Source organism: Varroa jacobsoni, unplaced genomic scaffold, assembly GCF_002532875.2.
Source record: "Varroa jacobsoni isolate VJ856 unplaced genomic scaffold, vjacob_1.0 scaffold_599, whole genome shotgun sequence".
Lineage (NCBI taxonomy): Eukaryota > Metazoa > Arthropoda > Arachnida > Mesostigmata > Varroidae > Varroa > Varroa jacobsoni.
Genome location: NW_019213501.1, coordinates 223,560 through 243,784, shown reverse-complemented (window position 1 = coordinate 243,784; position 20,225 = coordinate 223,560). Strand labels below are relative to the sequence as shown.

At 40.7% G+C, this 20,225-nt stretch overlaps 1 protein-coding gene across 1 annotated transcript in view; it reads right to left on the bottom strand.

Annotated features, from left to right (window-relative positions):
• LOC111261829 (ankyrin repeat and BTB/POZ domain-containing protein 2) overlaps nucleotides 1-20,225 on the bottom strand; it is a 47,998-nt gene that overhangs the window by 3,866 nt on the left and 23,907 nt on the right. The window contains exons 2-10 of the mRNA XM_022835650.2: nucleotides 5,932-6,750; nucleotides 5,364-5,603; nucleotides 4,702-4,896; nucleotides 2,554-2,675; nucleotides 2,141-2,464; nucleotides 1,651-1,858; nucleotides 1,112-1,389; nucleotides 538-889; nucleotides 89-260 (exon numbers count right to left, since the gene is read on the bottom strand). Coding sequence (XP_022691385.1) covers nucleotides 89-260; nucleotides 538-889; nucleotides 1,112-1,389; nucleotides 1,651-1,858; nucleotides 2,141-2,464; nucleotides 2,554-2,675; nucleotides 4,702-4,896; nucleotides 5,364-5,603; nucleotides 5,932-6,683 — 2,643 coding nt within the window. The 5' untranslated portion in view covers nucleotides 6,684-6,750. The remainder of the gene's footprint in view (nucleotides 1-88; nucleotides 261-537; nucleotides 890-1,111; nucleotides 1,390-1,650; nucleotides 1,859-2,140; nucleotides 2,465-2,553; nucleotides 2,676-4,701; nucleotides 4,897-5,363; nucleotides 5,604-5,931; nucleotides 6,751-20,225) is intronic.

Here is a 20,225-nt window from a genome sequence, read left to right as displayed (position 1 = left end):
AATAGCGACAGATTCGTTATTTAAAGGCATCATTAATGGAAGTATTTGTTTTTGTTGAAGCACTCGTATTCAAAGCTTTTGGTGATACCTCTTCGTTAAGCGTATTGACTCCGTTTGGTAGCTGTTTAAGAACGCCCTGGATAACATCCAGCCGGGTTGAACTTCCCAATAGCCTCAAAGCGGTTCGAGTATTCATGAGACGCACTGCTTCGGCACTCGCAATCTTTTCGGGTAGAAATTCGATAGGTTCTTGCTGGATTCTGCATGGTATGTAGTATAGGAAACGCGAAATCAATTACTTTTCTCTCTACAGACTCGAGTCACACAATATATTTGGACCAAACACTCCCGTAGTAAGTATTTTGGCGTTGTGCTTCGAAATGATATATACTATTTAGCTCACTGTAAGAAGATCCTCATTCGTGTTCACACTGTCTTTTGGAGCACAAGCAAGCGAAACCTTTTCCTTCGAATTTTTCGAGGCTATTTGTATTCCATTTTTTTTCTTGTGAATCCGGATAATGCTGCACAACTCACCCAAAAGCCCGGATTGGACAATCAACGCCAGGCAGAAGTAGCCTTGCTGCTTGAAGGACGTCGTTATCGTCCACCGTAAAGGAATTATGCCGATGTACAGCGAATGCAGCCGCAACTCGAATCCAGTCAATCAGGGGCGGCAGTGGCTGTGAACGCGCATGGTCGGACAGCAACGGATTTACGCCGTCGATACCGCCAAGCGTTAGGTGCAAAGCTGATAACGTCCCAGAAATGCCACTCATATTCCCCGCTGAAATCGAGGTCGACGAGGACGTCGTTGTTTGAGAGTGCTCCAACTGGGAACATCGTGTGAAGTGGAAAAGCGCTCGCGTGCCTGCCGAAGACCATCTCACTGTATAAAAATCAAATCAAATTTATCCTTAAAAAAAGATTTAAAATTAATTAAATTTTGTTGTAAGTAATTTTTGAGTGAACAATTACAAACATATGATACGCGTGTTAAATAAAGTCTGGTAGCGAGCTACACCAGTACGCCTAAATGTAACAGTTAATGTATTGCCTTACACTTGTTACTGGTTAGTAAAAGAAAATAAGAGCACCGATGACAACTTACCCACATGGTTGCCCCAGGCAGGTCGCATTGCCATATTTAACAAATGTAGTGCCTTCGTTATTAACTCCTCAAGTTCAGCAAGGCCAGCCACGCACGTTGTCAGCATCGAGTGTTCATCACCCCTCGTCGGTACCTGAACAGGCCAACGGGGTAACACAGGAACGCCGAGAGCACTTCTTGATGAGCTTAACTGTACATATGGCTGGAACAGACCAAAGAGGTCTCCGCTTTGGGACAACGCTGAGTCCAGCGATGCCGCGGTTAGTTTGTCGTAGCACCTGTCGGTCAATTGGTGAGCAAATAAAACGAATCAATGAGCAACTAACAGATCTGTAAAAGACCCATACTTTTGCATTAGGAAACATCTTTATTTTAAAAATAACTAACACACGATACTAATATGAAAGATAAACTACTCGTGATAAATGTATCGTCGCTTACCGAACGTCCAATATGTATAAAGAGAATACGGCTAATTGGGAGTTCAAATGTACCGTTTTTCATGCACATTGAAATAATAAATATAATTCTAAATGTACCTGAGGCTTGCTAGAATAGTTTCCTCGAAAATGTTCTCCAGGGAAGCTGTTAGAAATACAGCAGCCATCTCTGGTATTGAAAGTCCGAGTGAATTATCTAGCGCCCAGCGATGAAACAATCCGACTGAGAGAGACAAGCCAGCCCGAGACGATTTCGACTGACGGGAGCATAATGCCCCTCCAAAGATCGCTGCCGAACGGTGGCATGCTGGGCGTATTGGGCATAGTGTAGAGCGCATTAATTACTCTTCACGGTTACAGCAGTGTGAATTTAAATTGCATAATAAAACTGCAGCAGGTTTTTATATTATCTGCACTATTATGAAACGTTCCATATCTTAGGGGTTCACAAGATGAGGAATATTTGGATCCAAATATCAAGAAGCGTGGAAATACGGCTTTTTTTTTTTTTTTTTAACGAAACAAGAACACTATTTTCAGAATTGACTCGCTATTTGTGATTGATTCTAAATTAAACAGTCCTACCAACCTTTAACACAACCATATGCCAACCACGGTGGTAACACAACCCAAAGAGCGGATATCACCTCACTTTTCCCACAAACTCCAACAGCCCGCGCAAACCGTTGCGCCTCGCGTGCAATTCTTGATAGTGGCCTTTGTAACAGAAAGGCGAGCTTTGGAAGAGAATCGCCTGAAATACGTGGCAAAAACTCCCGAAGCTTCGCAGAGTTCTCTATAACACGATGAAGATCAGTTGTGTTCCAGGGAGGACGTTGAAGCGGAGGAAGCCGTTGAGCTGCGGTAGCTGCTAGTGCCGGATCCAGCCAAACGAAGTCGTTCGTTGCGTTTGCTATAAATATAGTATAATATATTACTAAAGTTTGTCATATTGGTTTACAACATAGATTATTGTAGTTGCCGAATGCTGAAGTTACTTACAAGTAATATTTGTTGCGACGGTTTCTACACTGGACTGATGGCATGCCCTCGGAGAAGATTTTTTGGCAGAAGAAAGGCTTGTGCAAGTGATTTGTTCATCCGAATCCGTCGAGACGGCGCTTCTACAGAAATAAAGTTAAGAAGAGAAACACAGAAGAAGATATTATTTTTAAACGAGAATTAAAAAAAGCTTGTTTGTCAAAAAAGGAATTGTGTTGACCAGGGCCTTAATAGCTAGCTATGAAAATCGATTTGTACTTAAAACAATATATATATAAAGAAGAGACGTTCCCTGTAACTAAAATCGAGACGAAAGTTATTTGCATACTCTTAAGAATTGGTGCTAAATGCCACAGAGGATGTCGTTCTATACCCTTATTCATATATATTATGTATTAGGTTAGATGGGATAATGGCGATTTTGGTTGCTCTTTACCTTTCGCTGGTAAATGCTTCATTAGGCTATTGCTATCGCTTTGGAATTATGAAATTTTACTTGCAGTTCGGACTTTAAAGCCGTATTGTGTGTGAAAAGAGCGTGTTTACAACACATATTTTTGAAAGTGACCTTCATCGAAATGGTAAAGTTAAATGAAGTGCGTCCTTGAAATCGAAGAGCATTTTTTTGATTTAGTAGGCCACGGTTTAGTATTTCTGTCAGCTATAAAATTCTGGTGGTACACGCCGTGCCTGTATTAGGTTGTTTCGGCACCTTTTTAACTTCTGTTAAAGACAAATAAGAATTGACGCCGATCGCCACTCGACATAGCCATCCACGAGCTGCAAGTGCTAGATCTGAATAGGACGATGGCGGTAGTCCTGTGGAATAAAGAAGGATTTCCGACGCTATACAACACAACGCAGAAAAACATCAAACAATAATTAGAACTGCTCACTTGCGAAGGCAATATATATTTCGGCGCAAATCTAAATGATAACAACAGCCATTTCCTATGTTGGCCACGAATATCTTATGTTGAAACATCCTTTCATGCCTACAACAAAGAAATTCAAATAGAAGATGACAAACGCGGCAGCGTACGATCCCAGATCAGCTCAGAATTGTTTATGATTCGTGTAACTAAATACCTACACAGCTCCAAATCCGCATCAGTCTAACATCAATGCGATGAGATAGACAGCTATGTTTACCTGCAAGTTGGCCATACCTCAATTTGCCTATGTAACTTAACCAAGATTCTGTAAATGAAAAAATATTGAATTTTGGCTTCTACTTTGGTGCCTGCTTGCAGAAAATGTCTTGATCGAAGATATAGTGGTCTACCATAAAATGGTCAGTCGAGCGTACGCATCTTCATCATAATTTCTATAGTATTTTGTTAAGATACATATCTTACAGGTGCATAGGGTCTTGTCAACTCTATCAACATCCATACTTTCTTACTCTTTACTGTAAAGTACATTGTATGCCTATAATAAAGGTGCTGGCGGAAAAAATATTCTGTCCTCTTAGCATTTGCTCATTGGTGACAAATGTAACAAACAGCCACCGAGATATCCGAGACAAAATTCCGTTGAAAGATCCGGATGAATAGATGTCCCAAAAAAAATGAACTGGTCAATGTCCAACCGGAAATGGAATTGGGTCGTTTTGGCCTCACTGTGAGCGTTGGAAGTTGGATTGTTTGGAAAAAACAGGTGACATTATCAAACAAATATCATCACAGAAAAGAGACCGCTCTACGAATTAGTGTATTACTTGCTCCACGACAATTAGGCTATCTTGGTTTGTAGAAGAGCCGCCTTTTTCACATATGGAATTCGACAGAATTTTTCTTGCGTTAGAAATAAAACAATCGATGGCGAACGATGAAATTGCCCATAACTGTACGACATATAGGTCACAGTTTTAAAATCTATGTTCGAGTCCATATAGCTTGCATCAGCTGTCACTGGCCTGGGGGCTGATTTGAGGTTAGTGAGTGTTTTCATGTTGGATCCTGCCACTTGACTGAACATAACGTAATTACACCAAATGTACAATATATACACTATAAGTATATGCGTCCGATTTGCTTGTATACTTCGTAATGAAGGTACCTCTATTAAAATATGCTTTTCATATTGACACTTTCAACAGATCGCAAAAACAGAGCCAAAAAAAAGATAACTCTTAAACTGATTTACCGCTGACTCCTAGCTGTGCCGTTATTTGTCAATGAAACGTTCCCGGTAGAAAGATTCAACTTATGTAGTAGTTGTTCTGGATCAAAGGGGATCGCGCTATGGGAGCCTTCGATTTCTTTGGCATTTCCACACGGCAAGAGCGCATAGTCGCTTGCTGTGCTCTCGGTCATTGAAGCATGTCCGGAGCTGTCGCACCTGTTAAGCGAAGGCAATCGTCGTTAAGTTAAATGTTTGGCGCACATTGAGTCCTCATAGATGTAACGCTGCTGGCGAACGTACTTTTCTCGTAGCTGGGATTGCCGAAAGCTGGAGAACGTATATTGTCGGTCAAATGAAAAACGTAATCGTTCAACCCCTATGCGCGGAACGGAAAACTGCCGTTTTCAAAGCTCAGATTAAAGTCTTTTTGTCTGCTGATTGCTATTGGTAAATCATAAAATGAAACTAGTATTACGTATATGTAATCGTGTAAATTCTACTTTTAGTATAATTCTTTCTCAGAAAATGAGCATTCTATCAGTTGGTAAAGGTTCATCATTTACCAGTACACGTATTTTCAACCCTTTCGATTAAGGTGGATAAAGATGGACCCGATGGATAAAGAATACGAAAATTGTCAAAGAAAATGAAAAAGTGACTCGGAGAAGCTTATTGAGACGAACCTTATTTTCTGTTTCTGTTGTTGCTGCTGCTGCTGTTCCTGCTGCTGCTGCTGCTGCTGCTGTTGTTGCTGTTGTTGTTGTTGTTGTTGTTGTTGCAATAAAAGATCAAGAGATTGCGGAAAGCTGAGTATGTTTCTTCTGCGTTGTTTCATCCGTTGCGGCAGAGATCGGCGTCGTACTTCACCCTTTTCGGTCGAGCTCAGCGAGTCAGAGTTACTCAAGCTACTGCTTCCGCCAGCTCTGCAGTCAAGTGAATTTACATGTTACATACGTTACTCTGTAAATAGAGGAAGGTTCACGGCTCGAAGTCTGTGAACTTTGCAAAACAAAGCCATTAACGGGTCGTTGTACAGAGAAAATTGCACAGGACGACGTCAATTCGCGCTGTGAATTACCTAAATATAAGTGCAGTAGTCAGAGTGTTTGCGCAAAATCATGATTAAACATGGGCCAAATAAAACTGACTGTTACAGACGCCATCTAAGTTCGTACGACAAGTACTTAATGTGATTATAGTTTCGTAGATTCGTATGTCCTCTGAGGGACGTTGGGGTTAGAAAGTACCTACCTTCTCTCCACACTAACAAGCATTTTTGTTACGTCTATATCATACACATCATAATCTTCAGATGGGCTAGTTTCTTGATTGCCGCCTGTCTCGAAATCTGCACCGTCACCAGCTACGCCTGCACGTGCTGTGTACATGCCAACGCTACCATTTTTACAGCCACTGATAACCTCCAAGCCAGCAAATTTCTCACGATTAGCTACGAGGCTCCCACAGGCTGTGTTGCTGTTTCTGCTGCCAGAAACGGGAGTGCGTCTCTGCCGTCCGTTCGATGGCGAATAACGCGTTGATGACGAACATGAAGAAGGTGTTGCCGATCCTGTGGAGGCGCCTGCATGCGGCGTATGAGGTCGAGGACGACTCGTTGAACGTGGGCGAGGTCGGTGAAGTGCGGGTGCTGACCCTCCAGCAAGATTTCTCTGTAGAGGCCGTTGCGACTTTAGGGGAGTGCATTCGACCATGTCATCGGTGGCGGTGTCCTCCCGGAACACGTCGTTTTCCAGGTCAGCGCAGTTCAGCTCAGGAAACTGTGAGCTGCTGGCTGTGCTTGTAGATCCCGGAGCAGCTCCGTCGCCGGGGGCTCGAATCTGAGATGCTGGCACGACACACCGATCACCTCCGACGACGATGAATGCCATTGGACCGTGACTCTGTCGGACATCGCTTAGCCTACGCGGTTTTGGCCGGATGATGTCAGGTACGTGGGCGGCGAATGTCGAGAACTCGGGAACTGGATGCAACTCGGTTGCCATTTTAGCCAGTAGAGTCTAAACGGCCAGAAGTGAAGACAATTCCAGATTCAGCAATCCGAACGATGCCCTGAAAGAAGAATTACGTATCAGCATACCATTAGTTAGCTAGAGTGGTTGTATTTCGACACACGCATACTAACTTAATTAAACCTTCACGAACACAGTAAAATGGCTTACTGTTCTATTTATACTCATTATTTTTATTGTTTCGTGTTGAATCATTTTGCGTTTTTTTTTGCTTATCTGCTAGTTTTCTTATAATCAGTATACTTTTGTTACGATAAAATGCGTCATTTGATCACATTGATTTTCATGAACAAATAACTCTGGATGCAGTATTTTGGTGAGGTAATCACTATCCCTATAGAGCTATCCATAGAATGTTGAGTTACTTTCGTCTGACATTGCAAAAAAATAATCACACTATCGCACAGTGTTTGTGGTATATTTCATCAAGAGCAAGGCCTGTTTATCCTTTCATATCGTGCCATTAGCAGACGACACCTGTCACAACGAAGAGTAGTCGCGTATCAATACCGTTTAATATGCCAGTTTATTACTAACATAAAGCAAGACTTTAATAATTTTAATAATTCTAGAGATAAATCAATTGCTGTCAGTCTGATACGCCTTACATTGTGTATGGTGACCAGTTACTATCGATGGAGGTGAGTTTCGCTAGTTTACCCTTTAGAACTAAACGCCTCCATAGGCAATTGAACGGCTATGCTGACGATGGTACAACAGATCATTCATTCAGCGTATGTTAAAGTGTTATGTGTAACATAATATGCGTTCTTTATTATTTAAGGGGCGTTACTAGTTCATTCAGCATATTGATTTGCTGGGACAATTTGTGACACCGGGCAGCCAATGAAACCTTCTTCTTTCGTTCCATAATTCATAGCTATTACGCTATTGTATGTGCCGGTGAAAGGTCAGGGACAACTTGATCTCACGATGAAACTCAAATATATATATATATAATGTGATACAAATCTTGATATATGTCTAATCGGGCCATGAGCAGCTCATACAATGTTTCCGACGGACGGAACTGTGTGTACTATAATGAAGAAATTAATTTCATTTAATTAGGGATATGAAGCATGTGAATTTAATTCGTCAAGCAGATTGCTGAAGATTAAATATTTTGCTACATATACAATATAATAATAAAAATATACATGATCTTCGCCGCGAAGAACCCGCAGTGAAATATTCGTCTAGCACCACAATAGCCCTTCTGTTGGTAGGGATTGACGATGTTGCGTAAACACGACGGGCACTACTCGTCAGATATTAATTTTTCCCCCTGTTACGGCTCGATTCGTCCTTCTCGAAGCTCTGCTGCGCCTGGCGGATGTTGGCGCCGTTGGCCAAGTTGTTGCCTTGATTCTGCTACGTAAACAGCTTTCCGTCGTCTGTGTGGTATTTAGCAGAGTCGCATCCCTTCCATGCACCTCTTATTGTTCTTTCCATACATTCGATTAAACGAAATATATCGCACGCCGCCTATTTATGCAGGTGGACTCTGTTCCTCTTCTTCGTTACTTGACTGCCCCCCGCGATCAACCCACTGCTTTCCTCTTGACGTGGACAATGTGGAAGATGAGTACGATGATAGCAAGTTTCGATCCTTGTCGAGGCTGCTGGCTTGCTACGTGCTCTTAGGTGCGACCGTTATGCAATCAAAACCATCGTTACACTGCTGTAGAGGGCCTTGTTAGAACTCTGCTAGTTATCGCCGCTACCACATCGTCAACGGTTAAAATGACGCCCGTTTCCGAACGGAAAACATCCGGCCGAGGTTCGCTGCCGTGACTGGTAGATGGGGGGTGACGTTGCTTTAAGGAGGCGAACATGTTCCTTCGCTTTCATTTCACCGACTCCCTAATGTGCGTCTAATGCATGTGAAGAGCTGGAATGGTCCTTTCAAAGCTCGGCTAAACACTACGCAACTTTTCGTTCGTATGGCAATCTACTGATGGGCCTGTCGCGTTTTCTTCGGTCGGTTGGAGATTGCTTTAGCTGACGGTGTCTTCTAATAAATTTTCATTGTGTTGTAATTGGTGAAAAGCGATGCAGATGCCAATCACCTTTAATCAACAGATGCTTTTCAATTAAACCAATTAGACGGATGGATGTAGGGGACTGAGGCCAGACCTTTCAGGGTGATAAAAAGATGGTGATGTTTTTCTCTTTGATACCACGGTATGTTCTAGGCGTGCATATGTTTTGGGGACGCGGGCAAAAATCAGACAGTTCAACAAAAAGAACGTTCTCGAAAAGTGCGTTTAGGGAGACACACTTGCAGATTAAGCAAATACGTAATAGTATTGAGCGGAACATACGTTAGATCTTATCAACGATATTCGAAAAAGAAACTTAATCCAAATAGTAGTATCGATAAAAATTGAACATAAATAGATAATGAAAATAGATATGAATAATAATAATAATAATGAACTTCGAGCGATATCATAAACTACTAGCACCTACTAACAACGGTATTGTAACGGTATAGCAACTTAATTGTCCTAAGTCGTTTGGAACGTCTGTTACATAACGAGCATTTTCAAAATCACTTACAAGCACACAGTCACGTAACTCAGCAGTATAACTGATGACGAAATGATGTTGGTAAACGAAAATGCTAGTAAAAAAGGACGATGCTGACGGACAGCTTTTCAGTGAGTCTTTGCTACAACTGCTTTTGTGGAAAATTTTTTTCAATAACACTCTGCTGAATTTATATTTTCGCTGAAGACAACTTAGAACGTAAGTAAATAAAAATGTAGGAGAGCGTTTGTTGTTGACATGCAATGTGAAGTTTTAAAAATCAAAGAGGCCGATACACAAAATCCCTATTTGAAACTCTTTCGAAATTATGCTAGAAAATTCGAAATAAAATATTTTACATAAGCAATGATACCATTGTCCGTGAACATACATGTAACTGTACACTTTTTTATGTTACGTACTTTTTGATAACCGCCTCTGTTGAACTGCAGTCTCAAGATTACAGTTGTGGCTTCTACAAGTTGATGACAAAAGAAACAAACAGATGTATTCCAGATAAGCCGAAATGTTTTTACATTAAGTTGCAAGAGTGCTAGCAGGACTTGGATAAATGTACCGAACTTTCGTAAACGATAAAAAGACAATAAAATTGATCTAAAAATTATCTCTTCTGTGAGTGCGCAGTACACTAAAAACTCATCCGACAAAAAGCGAAGTGGCCATGGTTTTAGATGGTCGTCGGTGTTTCGATAATTTTTTGTCCGTTTTTTTTGTGTCCATCTGGCCGTGCCTGATGCGTGCATCAGACATTAAAATGGAATCGTATCGCTCAACTGGCCTATATTTTGAATCCCGTGGAATCCGACGGAGAAAAGCAAACGACAAGAGTCAAACAGAGCGCGTTTTAGCAACGATTTTGAAAAGATGTTACTCTTTCTAACCAGTTACTTCTGTTGCTGCTGCTGTGGTTGCTGCTTCTGCTTCTGCGACAAGGACATATTAAGAATCCGGCCAGCCCTGTCTAATTGCTCTAAAAAACTTTAGTTTGTGATCTACTTCTATTCATTCTTTTGTTCGTTGAGATAATGCCCGCAAACAGTACAAGTTCGCCAAAAATGATTTGGAAGGATTGATATCATTGTCTCCCAACCATTCTCGCTGGTGTGCTTAAATAGGAAAAAAAATATTCATATTCATAAAAACCATTAATGCCTGTGTGTGGTCATCCATCCGTCTATATGACGTCAGATGACGGAAGCACGTGGAAGCAGTACAAGCCACAGTTTACCGCAGACTGGCTCAGGTAGCCTATATTTTGCAAAAATCGGATTTTTCATGCACATTCAAATGTGAAGCAAATTATCACAAATAGAAGCTTTTTGATATTATCGACAATACTTGGCTAAAGGGTCGCATCTGTCCTATCATTGAGCAACGCTTTAAATTTGAGCTTCGACCGAAGCACGTTTTTCGTGCGTCGTACATCTGCGGTTGCTCGTGTGAGTGCCAGCTTATCTGGGGCTTACTTGATCATTTGCTTCGATCCGCAGCGTGGACCGTACTATGAAATACGAGAGTTCACCTTCTATTCCACTTATACTGCTGTTACGAACACAATACTGCTGATCGTTTGTCTCAAAAAGTTCGCTGTCTTTGTGCTTCGCTTTTTTAGTTTGTTTCTGTGTTTATGCCGTTAAGATCAAGTCGCCAGATCGATCAGTAGTCTTAGTAACAATGCGAAAAAGAAGACGCTAAATATAGGCTATTCTATCGATTTGCAACATAACTAAAGTTGATCAAATATAGCTGGTCGGCTCGAACCAGCATCCGGAAACACATTGTATATATTATAAATCGTCTATGACTGAGCTTAAATGTATTGTATATTAGTACAGCACGTTTTTTCTGTACGATCATAAGAATCCTCAACATCAATATTCGGCCACAAGGTCTAGTACGTTTGTGGCCTGATGGGACTCATTTTGAATGTATTATGGCAAGTGTAATGCGTAATATTCACGCCTCTAGTCAACGATCCATTGAACTATGACGTAAGAGGACTTGTGTTGTTTTCGCGAAAGCTTGTGTGGCCGCTTCGGACGAGGAAAGCACATTTATTCACTGGTTTATAGAATATCGTTGTCTGTACATGGTGTGGGGTTTTTCCAACTTCTGATTGCGTCTCGCTCATCGAACAACTAACTCGATACCGATAAATCCATCCTTTTTTTACTACACAGAATAACACGCACTTCAATGTAACATTACATACAAGCAACACTAACTAATTAAAAGCCTTTGTTTTCTCCTGTTTTTATAGATCAGTTTGCAATGATCGACACATTTTCGAGAGCACAAATTCGAACATGGACGTCCGTGGGCGCCCAATCGTATAGAGGCGCACAATATGGACACGAAGGATGAAAAACGTTATCTTGTTATTATTACTGCTATTGTTGTTGTTGTTGTTGTTATTATCAGGCGACCGTTTGGTGTAAAGTGGTGAAATTGTGATTATTAATCATAATTGTTTCCGTGCTCATTTGGCCTTGCGTCGAGCTAAACTCTGCTTCTTTATGAGGAGAAGTGGTACTGTTTCATTCCGTCGTCGGCAGAATATCAGTGTCGCTTATCTGCGACATTCGATCAACCTGTGACCTCTAGCATTGCAAAATATCGAGACACGTTTTCGTCTCGATAAAATCTCAAAAAATGTATCTAAATGTACATCACTAGAGGTATGATAGAAGCAAATTTGTATCGACGGGTATGTTGTTATATTTCTCTTAATTTGACTACTGATTACCACGATTGTCAGTGATGTTATTGCAGTGCACTGGTCTTGGCGCGGAATCTGACCTAGTTCTCTTTCATCTGAATTGTGCCTCTTTCGAAACTCTAATTTCATATCGCCCATATAAAGTTCGAAGGGCTTTTCGTATCTACCTTGTTCGTCCTGCCGACGTAATGTTATTTGGCCTGTTTGCAGGCGAACAGCAGTTGTGAACGGCCGCCGTCCGTTGTCTAGAAAAAGCAAAGTGATTTCGCCGGCGAGCGACGTACCGCACTCGCTAAAAGGGTCGCAAATATCTATTCAAGTATATAATAGAAAAGCATAGAGAGCAATCGGGCTTCGTAGACGGCCGGAAAATGTCTGGACCCGTAAACTCAAGGGTAGCAATAGCTTGACAAGAGGGATGGTGTACTTTATTTCTAAATGGACTGTCTTTCCGGTCTACATTACGGTTACTATGATAACCGAATGTACGAATTTTGTACGTGTGTGTATCAACGCAGATATCTACTGAAATCGGTTCGCTTACGTTGGCGATTATAAGAAGGGGTCCAGTGAGAAACAGCAAAGCGCTCATTCTTCCCTGTTTCCAAATGATGTATTCTGGGAAATCAACGTTTTACGATCTTTTTGCCTACTAGCGTTCGTCGGACGAATAAGGCCTCTTAGAAAAAGCTATAAATGCTACAACGCTACCATTCTGTATGTAGTGTATACTATATCTTGAACATTGCATAGATCACGCTATTGTGGGAAGTGCGAATCCAAACGGAGGGTGACCTGCTAGCTGCTCGTAACGACTCTGTTGAGGATCATTACGTCAAGTACACGTATGTAAGTCTAGCAAAGCTATAGAACGTCTAACGACCGTAACATACAAAGCTAGTTATAAGCTAACTCGTGCAGAATGCTCACAGGTCAACGCCTGATGTTTCAGTCGTTGAAGCATGAATGGGCCCGATATGAGGTAGCGCATCAGCAAAACTATCATAGACAAACACTTGAATATTTAGTTTAAACTAGTAAGCGAATACTGAAACTACTGCGGTATACTGCTAAATATCTAGGAAGAGCATTGAATTATATATTACCGGTTTATAACTGTCTTATTTTGAATCCATTTGAACGTTTCGCAGCTCTTCATTTTGAGCGATCTAATTGATACCTGTTGATTAAAACTGATATATGCTTATCATACCGTATTCTTGGATCCATTCTTTTCATCCATAATCTTATAAGCAAAGCTTTATTTTTGCGCATTTTTGTGAAGCTTAATATATGAGAAAGGATCCCAAGGAGTCTCTGGTGTGATTGATGTTTTGCAATTTTCTATTACGCTTCTCTCTAACTCTTGTTCAGCTGCAACACAGCTCTAGCGGTTGTTTATGTGTGCATATATAATGGATACGGGCGTCTTTTCCCAAGCGAAAAAATAGCGTCGAAGGCCACCGGGAAATCGCCATTTCGACCGGCCATCGACAAAGACAAAAAAAACGATGTGTTTCCAATAAAAATAGGCGCACAAAATAAATCTATATTTGCTTTAGCAGCTGTTGCTGAAGTTGGTGTTTTGTTTAACTTTTATAGACTTTGGAAAAAGTTGATAGATGTTGAATCGGCTGATATCAGCCATTGACGCAACAGCCATCGGTTCTATGCGTGGCTTAAATAATTATAGGGTGCCATTTAAACTCAGACCGAAACAGATCGCAACTCTGGGTGCATCGCCGAGTGTATTAGACAACTACACTACCAGCCGTTCGTTTACCATGACTGCGAATCGGGCTGGAGACTCTGCACCGTTGGGGTACGCGGGGTCCTTTGTTGGGCCGGTACGCCATGCTCGCTCAGTGTCGCCTTCGACGAATAATAGAAGTACAAGCTCGAATGTGCGAACGGTTTGCAAATAACCAACCGGAGGTAATGAAAAAGAAAAGACGCGACAACGCCAGTCATTTTGTTAGACCTTTATCGTTAATTTATTTGTTGACGAGTGTTTTCTGAAGTGACAGATCGTCAATTATTTCATATGAAGCATATGTCTGTATGTATATGGCCTGCGCATGCATACATGCGTTGCGGTCTGAAGAAGGCTTGCCGAGGGGAGGGCCAGCGGCATTTTGAAAATGAAGCGTTAGAACACGAATGTGTTGTATACATCGTTATTTTTGAGTTATTTTTATGTGATTTATATTTTCTATATGATATCGTTTTGCTGGACGTTCGATTGAGCTTATGCTATCATCGAACCCATGCAAGGATCCGTCAAAAACGTGCGCTCTCGTCACTCGCTGGAATCCGACGAAAGCAAGCTTACAGTTCTATTGGGTGGAATTGACCATAAGAATATCTGGCCGGCTATCGTGTAATATATTGATCTTGTTTGAAGAACCGTCTCTTGATCACCTGTGAAACTCCACTGGAAAAGGGATTTCGTTCTTTGCTAATTCAATGATAACGTCATGTATAGTAACTACTCAGACGGATAGAAAAGTTGAACGGCAGTAACGTCGGTTCTACTAGAAGTATCGGAAACGTTTCTTAGCGTTCGCAATCGATGCAAGCTCAATAGCTTCCGTTAAATGATCTCTCAAGTGCAAGTTGTAAGCGCGTGAAACCTTGCAGTTCAGCAATGGTTTAAAAATCCCTTTCTCTCTTGATGTATATCATCTAGCATTGCCTGCTAACTGCTAAGAATGAACGTCGTTCATATTTTTGACGTGTTCTTTTACCGAACGTCGGTTTTAGTTGCTGATGACCGTCTTTGCATGGATCATCCATTGCTTTCGTTCGTGACTAACGTTGAATAAAGAAATCTGAGTCAGTTGCGTTAAAAATGTTTCCAATTTTCGTTTTCGACAGCCAGTAATAAGCACACGCTAAGGTGACAGCGTTAGTACACATGTCAGGAATTTAACCAAAAAACAAGATGGCCGTTGAAAGATATGGCAACAAAGGCGCCAAAGTTGACCGTAAGTGCGATTATCCATCTACAATGCATGTATATACGCGGGTCCTGACATAATAACCGAAGCGAACCAACGGTCGTGATTTTTTCGCTACCATTTGCTAAAGACCTTTGCTGAGTTTGTTCGGCAGAGAAATTATATCCGAAATTGTCGCGCGGCTGGTAGCGCATCGCTGATTCTCTAAACAAAAAAAAAATGCTGCTTCATGTTCAAACGATACATATAGTAAAATAAATTTGTCTGTATTATTGCGACAAATACATGTTAAATGTGTTAGTGCTATTATTTGCTATACTAGCAGCTTCTTTGCTTAACTACAGGATTACCGTCTGTTATAACTCTAAGATGAAGAAGGTCTCGTGAAATATGCCATAGTATTGTTTATTTGTAACAGTATTATATATAGTCGGCGGTTTCCTTGTCATAGCATCATTATGTAACGTTGGCAAAAGGAGTCACAAATAACTAGATTTGAAAACTTTAAATGTACAAGGATGTTCGGCATACGCAATCTCACACTGTCAATCTGCTTGTCTCAAACGGTTAACGAAACAAGTTGAAAACATGTAATAATAAATATTAAGATCATAAAAAATTCCATTTATTACATTAAGAACTTTACTTTTAGAATGATATGCTACCAACTGAATTGCTAAAGTGCAGTATTTGTTAGATCTGCGTAATTATACAGACCTTAAATGTGCAAAATGTATGAACTTATCGTCAAAGCACAAACATGGCTGCCATATACCGTGTGGCCGTTTGTGGCTATAGTTGCCGCCGCTGAGTCCAAGCATACGACTTCCACCTCTCAAAATATAGGATTACTTTCTTTTTCTGTTTATGGTTGCGTTTCCAGTTCCAATAATTCATTTTGTAAATATTTTTCCAGTTTTTCTATTTTATAAGGAATCGAACAATTTGGATAACAAACGATGAATCCGACGTGTCAAAGTCTGCCCGAGGGAATGACCCGGTGATAATAGTGATTTTGCAGTTCTGTCAACCATGTTCGTTAGATTGTTTTGTGTCTAGTTACCTTTAGCGAGGTTCCAGCTTGTTCTGAGATGTGGTTTCAAATAGAAGATGACCGGCAGCAGAGTGGCAAGTATACTGAATTCCTTGAGGATTACAGATGACCTTGAAGAGGTAGCTAAATAGGCATGATTCTATCGAATCGAGCTAAGTGTCTATCTGTATTACTTCAACTATATATTGCTTGTTGATGAGTGCCTCGTTTAATGCCGTTTTCGCTCGCAACATCCGATATTTTGATGTGACGTTTATCGGAGCAAAGAAAATGGTTGAGCACATATTTTGACTACGAAAAAACACTTTCTATTTTCTTAAAAACAATAGTCTTTGTGCAAGCAGAAATGGCTCGAATAGATAAAGTCGTAAAAACAAAACTGTGCGAATATTACTTAAAAGCACAATACACACACACCCACGCTCACACACTCTCTTACCACAACCAAGACTAAATTTCAAACATGTCTTACACATTAACATAAACACATCTTAGAAGCCTCGCTGGATTTACCTTCAGTTGCACGTGGAGCGCAACGTATTCGAACTTCATTTCTATTCGAGGTATAAACTAACGTGCCCTATCTCTTTGCTCCATCGAAGGATTATTGCACAGAAGACCCATGCCGAAGCAATCTGCGCAGAAGGCAGTCTTAACTCTACCCAGCGGGGATACATTTCGACATGTTTTGTCTCTCCTGTCTTGAGTTCGCGTCACTAGTGGCAGGCTCTATGTGTTAACCTAATAAAAATAGAATTCGCCAACGGATGATGATTGAGCGGTTCGAAGGGTCAAGCTGGCGCTTAAATGAGGAAACGATGTGGCGCAAGCGTTTAAGAGGAGGGTTAACTGGCACACATTCCAACCATAAGATCCATCAAATTTTGATCAATTGCTTCTTAATAGATAATCATAACGTTTTGAATGTGTTCCAATAGACGGCTCGAAACGGAAAAGCAGCTACCGATAACGAAGAAGCATGCGCCGGGCTGGCGGATAGACACTGTTTTCAATTTTTTTTTGTTAAACGTAGAGATTTTTTGACGTGGTACAGGGTTCTTAGTCGATACAAGCGGCATGAGTCACGGTTATCAATTGTATCTTAATTCGATAACACCAAATTGCGATTAGAGAATGAAATTCTATGAAGTAATTAGAAATTCTTTAGGTAATGCGTCCCGCTCCTACAAGTGACAGCGTTACTTGTTGTCGGTGATAACCGAGGTGATTTCAATCATTATGCTGTAACATAGTGTAATGACTACCTTCAACAGCATAAGCTGTTCGGATTGTGTGTGTATTTTTTTTTTATTCTTATTTAAAAATCACACTGTATTGTATTTTACGAACGGACTGTGCTGGCAATAAAGCCTTGCCGTCGTTTAAGAGAATCAAAGCTAGAGAAAACGGCAGTTGAACGCGGAAACACTTTTGGAACAAGTCTTGCCGTTGACGAATGTGCCAAAGTTCAATAGACCTCAACATAATGAAGTAATGATAAGCTACTATTTTCTGGCACTTCCCGTTGCTTATTGACATGCTCTATCCGTGGGGGAATCGCTATCATTATCAACGAATTCATTGTTTTAAAAACTCGTCTAATTGTTCTGCGTGCTCCACACAAAGTCAGACATTATCAACGTACCATTGCCACCGTTGCTGAATTTTAAGTGTTTCTTCGATGAGAGCCTTTGAACTAAATGAAATATATGCTTTAAAAGTGATACTTTTCTTTTTTTTTTTTTGATGACTTGACAGTTCATTTTTGTTTCTTTCAAAGTGTGGTACTATGCTATCAGAAAACGTTGCCAGAAGAAGTCGTCTGCGTTCTCTCATCTGGCGATCCGTTTATTCGTGATTCTTTCCAACGCGATAGCGATAAACAGATTCGTTTTTTCGTTAGCCACAAGAGTTTTGAGGGATGCCAAGGTGTTACCTGAGAATAGTCAATGATTTACGTCGTTGAGCCACGTCGCAATTGGGTACTTTCGTTTTGACAATAAAAAAAAGTGGATACTAATCGAAACTTTCTATCGGCCACAGGTAAGATAATTGTGTGAAGACAAGTTCTTATAAATAAACATAACAACAACCAGTTTAGTCAACGACGCCTAATAGTATCCTAGATATGAACTTAAACTGATGTGCCGACTAATATGCTTAAATAGCGAGCGCTGCAAGCGATTTTCGTCGGAAGACGAGCCGCTGATTCGAAAATGCTATTAACGGGTACTGTAAATAAGGTGATGTACGAAGGGCAAGTCTTCCGTAGTAAATAATTAGCTTGTTAACAAGTCCTGCATTGTCAGAGTAACGCAGGTACTTTTCTAGGCAATTATACTCAAGATAGTTAGAAAAAAAAGGTCGTTTAACTATCAGATACTGTACTTTAACTCTTAGTAATTTGAATAGATGCGGAAGTCTTTCAGATCTTTTTGTTTCTAACGAGCACCTCTTTTGTCCGAACTCCAGATCAAGATCCTACTCAACCGATAGCCCACCTGTGTGCGCCTCCCAAGGTGTATAGGGCGATTAGGCTATCGGATATTTATTGCAAAGAGAACTTTTTTAATCGATTTATGCTCGACCAGAAGGTATATGCGTCTCTGCTGTAGGCCCGATGATGGCCAATGACGTTAAACCTAGAAAGATGCTAAATAATTCGATACACAGATATAAAAAATATTTCGATAGCCCTTCTTTCATTAATACTAGTAGTTTCGCATCTTTTCCTCCAATTCTTTCTACTCCCGGACAACTGTTTTCCAACAGATATCCTCAGTTGCCGGGCTGACTGATCTTTACCCCGCACTAGGAAATATCTTACGGCACAATTACGTGGAGGAGAAACAAACTGATTTTACTTTTCCTTATTAAGAGCTACAAGTTAGATTTTGCTACGCTATTACAAATACTTATTGCAAAAATTTCGTTTAAGAAACTTCATGCAACCTGCTTTACGTAAGTCGAGATAAAGATCTCAGATTTGCTTACGTATAAGTTTTTCGTGTTTCCTATCTATACACACATACATACATACATGCATACAAACGGCAAATCCCAAGAACACGGCATCTATCTTAAATTCTGCTATTTAGTACGGATCGGAACTGTGTTTTCATTTAGTCCACTGACTGCTACATTGTATAATACATAAGGTGCTACCCATATACGGTCGCGTCTGTGCATTGACACGGATACGACGTCCGGTTACTTATCAATTCAGTAAACCCTAGTACTTAGTTGCTATCGATAAATATGACTACTAATATTTTTCTGTTTCATTCGTCTTCAGAGTTGCCCGAAGTCAGAAATTTTACTTGCTCCCAACAGTCGATTCGATCACGCCTAATCAACAGATCTTTCATCGTTAAATAGTGATACTGCGTCGCATGTTCCAGTGGAGTAGAGTTAGAGCTCTTTTTAAAGGAAAACGTCACCAAACAGTCGCATCTATGCGGCAAAAGATTCAAGCTGCGCTTAACAACATGTGAACATTTTACAAAAAAAAAATTCGAAAGATACTAGTAATTTCAACGTAATTGGATCATCAGTGATCCTCATGATTTACCGTGTTCCTACTTCCTGCAATTCCGCTTTTAGATTATAACAGAAATGATTACACGACCGAAGCGACCTTTTTCCGCCATTCTACAGCGTTTACTATAGTCGTCCTTTTATCTTGGAGTGGTCGACCCGCAACCATACGTTCATGAGCATTTTTCCTTCTTTGTTGGTAACCATATTTCTTTCTGAAAACATTTTTCCTGCTACAGTTCGCTATGTAAATAAGTGCAATTGGGCCTCATTCGTCTCCTTATTTATTCTAGCGTAAGTGTTCTAAAGAGTTCTTCAGCCGGATGAATTTCCGCACGTGCCGCCGACCTGCTCTTCATTTGCAATGATCCGCTAAGTCTCAGACTAATACCGTCCAAGCCGACTGTTTTAACACTTCTCGGAAGAAAAATGAAAAAGCTGAATGTGAAGAAAGCTCGTGACTTGTATGCTCCTAAAACTGATTGCGACGTAGCCTATCGTGTCGAGATGCTGTAAAGACATTGCCAAAGGCCCGACTGCCGAAGTTTAGCCTGGACAGCTTCTCTTCTGACCGGAGAACTCTACTGCTGCCTCTGTAATTGTAACAACCGGCAACAGCCCACCGCGATAATTATTCTGATAAACAACACAGTTTGAAGCAGAAAAAGTAGGAGAAACAGTTTTTTGGT